The sequence below is a fragment of the Podarcis raffonei genome, chromosome 11, assembly GCF_027172205.1.
Source record: "Podarcis raffonei isolate rPodRaf1 chromosome 11, rPodRaf1.pri, whole genome shotgun sequence".
Classification (NCBI taxonomy): domain Eukaryota; kingdom Metazoa; phylum Chordata; class Lepidosauria; order Squamata; family Lacertidae; genus Podarcis; species Podarcis raffonei.
Genome location: NC_070612.1, coordinates 65650301 through 65653536, shown reverse-complemented (window position 1 = coordinate 65653536; position 3236 = coordinate 65650301). Strand labels below are relative to the sequence as shown.

The 3236-nt window shown below is 50.6% G+C and overlaps 1 protein-coding gene across 1 annotated transcript; it reads left to right on the top strand.

Moving 5' to 3' along the window:
- Positions 1 to 265: 265 nt before the first annotated feature.
- LOC128423549 (forkhead box protein D1-like) lies at positions 266 to 2700 on the top strand. Its single transcript, XM_053408855.1, has one exon. The coding sequence runs from the start codon at positions 855 to 857 to the stop codon at positions 1521 to 1523; it is 669 nt and encodes a 222-aa protein (XP_053264830.1). The 5' UTR covers positions 266 to 854; the 3' UTR covers positions 1524 to 2700.
- Positions 2701 to 3236: the final 536 nt, after the last annotated feature.

The following is a 3236-nucleotide window of genomic DNA, read 5'->3' as shown; positions in this document are numbered from 1 at the left end:
GTATTTTGGTAGCAAGTTTTGTGTTTGTTTGTATTTTGTATTTAAGACTGGAAAACAAATTCAGATTTTGATTTGATATTACAAATCTTGGTGCTCCTGAATACTTTCTGAACCCTGACTCGTGCAAGTATAAGTAGTTGTTTTTAAACTGCTGTACTGTACTGCTGTACTGACCAAACTGCGGGAGGTAGTGGAGGACAGAGGTGCCTGGCGTGCTCTGGTCCATGGGGTCACGAAGAGTCGGACACGACTAAACAACTAAACAACAACACTGGGCTCTAAATAGTTTCAGGGGTCACCTCTGTCAAAGATGATTGACTGAGGCAGTCAGTCTTAGGCAGGACCTTAGGCAGCCTTCTGCCCGCGTTGCTGATGCAGCTGCACGTCCAGTTGCACATCCACTATCAAAGTCCGTTCTAGTCCAGTGCTCTGCCGATAGGAATAGGGACACACATCTTCAACCCTGATGGTGACCAGTTTGCTCATGACAGCTGGACCTACTTTCCGTGTTGTGTTCACATTTGGGAGGAGAGATGGCAACCTGCAGGTGTTGCACCCATGTCGCCCTTGTCGGTGAGACGTGATCCGTTTCCCCAGTTGCCTATTGCTGTATATATCCTGTTTTATGTTCAGAACCTCACTAATGAAAGAAAAACCGCGTGTGCTTTGATTTCCAACTCGTGTTCCCCACCATTGCTCATTCAAGTGGCAGCCAATGCGCAGCAGGATCCCTCCCTCCCTCCCTCTTCCAGGGTAAGGAAAGTCCCCGCGGGTCTCCCTGGGCAGAGCGAGCGAGCGAGAGGCGGCTTGGCGCGGGTTTCTCCTCCGGGCCGGCTGCGCGGACTTTGCTCGCAATGAGTCTCCGTCGTGAGGAGGCAGCTTTCGAGCAGCTCCGCTGCCCGGGCTCCGATGGGGAAGAAGAGCTCGCCGTCTCGGGCAGCCGGCCGTTGCTCCGCGGGCAGGAGGCGTCCGGCGGCGGGGGCGCGGCGGGGGCCCCGGCCAAGCCGCCCTACTCCTACATCGCGCTGATAGCCATGGCCATCGCGCAGAGTCCGCGGCAGAAGCTGTCTCTGAGCGGGATCTGCGCCTTCATCCGCGGCTGCTTCCCCTACTACGGCGAGCGCTTCCCCGCCTGGCGAAACTCCATCCGCCACAACCTGTCGCTCCACGACTGCTTCGTCAAGGTGCCCCACGAGCCCGGCCGCGCCGGCCAAGGCAGCGACTGGAGCCTGCACCCGGCCGCGCAGGGCATGTTCCGCCACGGCAGCTTCCTCCGCCGCCGGAGGCGCTTCAGGCGGCCCCCGCTGCCTTCCCCGGCCGCCCCCGGCGCCGGGACCCCACTCCTCCTCCCGCCGCCGCCGCCGCCCGGCTCCGTGCTGCCCGGCGGGGAGCGGCCCCCGGGGGCGGAGGGGGGCCTTGGCCGCGGCCCCCGCAGTTGCTCCTTCAGCATCGAGAGCATCCTGAGGGGCCCCTCGCCGATCCCCACCCGAGGAAGGGCAGCCGCGCGCCCGGATCGCCGCTGAGGGATGCGAGCGGTGCTAGCTCGGATTGGAGCCCGAAGTGCAGACGCTCAGGCGCCTCTGTTCCTGCACAGACTCACTTTCTGGTGCTGCTCCTCCTCCAGGAGGTTTTCTGCCGACCTCCCCATCTCAACTGGTCTGGGATTTAGGGAGGGTTACTCTTGGACATGAAGTGTTCACAGCGCCGAAGATCTGAAGAAAGGCAGTCTAGTACTTCCTGATGTTTTAAAATAACTCAACAAAAAGACTTTACTGTAGTATGTTTGTAAAATGGCTATGATGTGATAAACCTGTTAGTCTTTAAAGTGCCACCAGGTCTCTGTTGATTACCTCTCCGGTTTATTCTGCTTTATTAGATGTTCAGTGACCACATTGTTGTACAGAGGGGCTAAAAATCGCAACAAAAGCAAACATTTGGTATGAAAAGTTGCAGGATTTCAACAGGAAGTTCAGATATGCATTGACTGGAAATTAAGCAGCATAACTGCCTGAAAACCTTTATAGGTGCAAAAAGTTTTGAAAGCAGGGTCGTATATGACCATCCCAATGACGTGAGCACAAAGCATCATGAATTGCACAATAAGAAGGGCAACTGAAGAGTCCCTAACTGCGCTACCACAGTTTGATGTTCTGAGAAATCTACTATCATCACTTGCCTGTGCAAATTAATCAAAAGTAGAAACAAAATTGAGAATCACCCCATATCAGTTTACCAAAGATTTTAAAATGCCAAATGGATGTTAGACATATATAAATAGAAAGTCCAGCTAAATATTTATTACATGTGACCTCGGTTATTGGAATTTGCTGTAGTGCATTGTTGAAGTGATGTCTTGTTTGGGACTCAGATAAAATTTCTTTCTGTCTGATTTTTAATAGCGATTCGTTTATTGGACTGGGGGGGGAATTCATTCATTTGCTGGTTGGTGCTGGCCATAAAAGTCATATTAATTGGTTAACTAGTTAAAAAGATATTGGTTGGGTTTTTTAAAAATGACAACAGCATCATTAAATTGGTGGCTGATTGCTCTGGTATGAAGCATTTATTATTATTATTCTAGCAGACTTTTAATTCAGTTCTGATTTTATGGTTTAATCTCCTGTATCCCACTTAGAGGTGATTGTGATCAAGCTGTATACAATTAATGAAATACAATAAATAAAAATCTGATGTGGAGTACTGGGAGGGTGCAAGCCTTTCACTTTCCTCCTTGTACTTTTTTCTCTAGTTTACTTTACATCCAGTGTCAGGGCTCAGCTAGAATAAAAGCTTATTCCAGAACGGACTGTGGGGAATGAACTGATGTCTTTTGTAGCATTCTAGCCTCCCATGTTGATATCTATGGAGGAACTACATAGCTGCCATATTTGAGGTGACCGGCCAGTGCTGGAAGCATAGGACACAAGACCTAAAGAAGCTGAACTCAAGGCTGAAGGGGTGCTGAATGCCCCTCCTCAAAAAGCTTTACCAAAACTAAAGTTGAGGCTGATGCTGTTCATGAAACTTAGGTTAGAATTTTGTTGTTGTTTAGTCGTTTAGTTGTGTCCGACTCTTTGTGACCCCCTGGACCAGAGCACGCCAGGCACTCCTGTCTTCCACTGCCTCCCACAGTTTGATCAAACTCATGCTGGTAGCATCGAGAACACTATCCAACCATCTCGTCCTTTGTTGTCCCCTTCTCCTTGTGCCCTCCATCTTTCCCAACATCAGGGTCT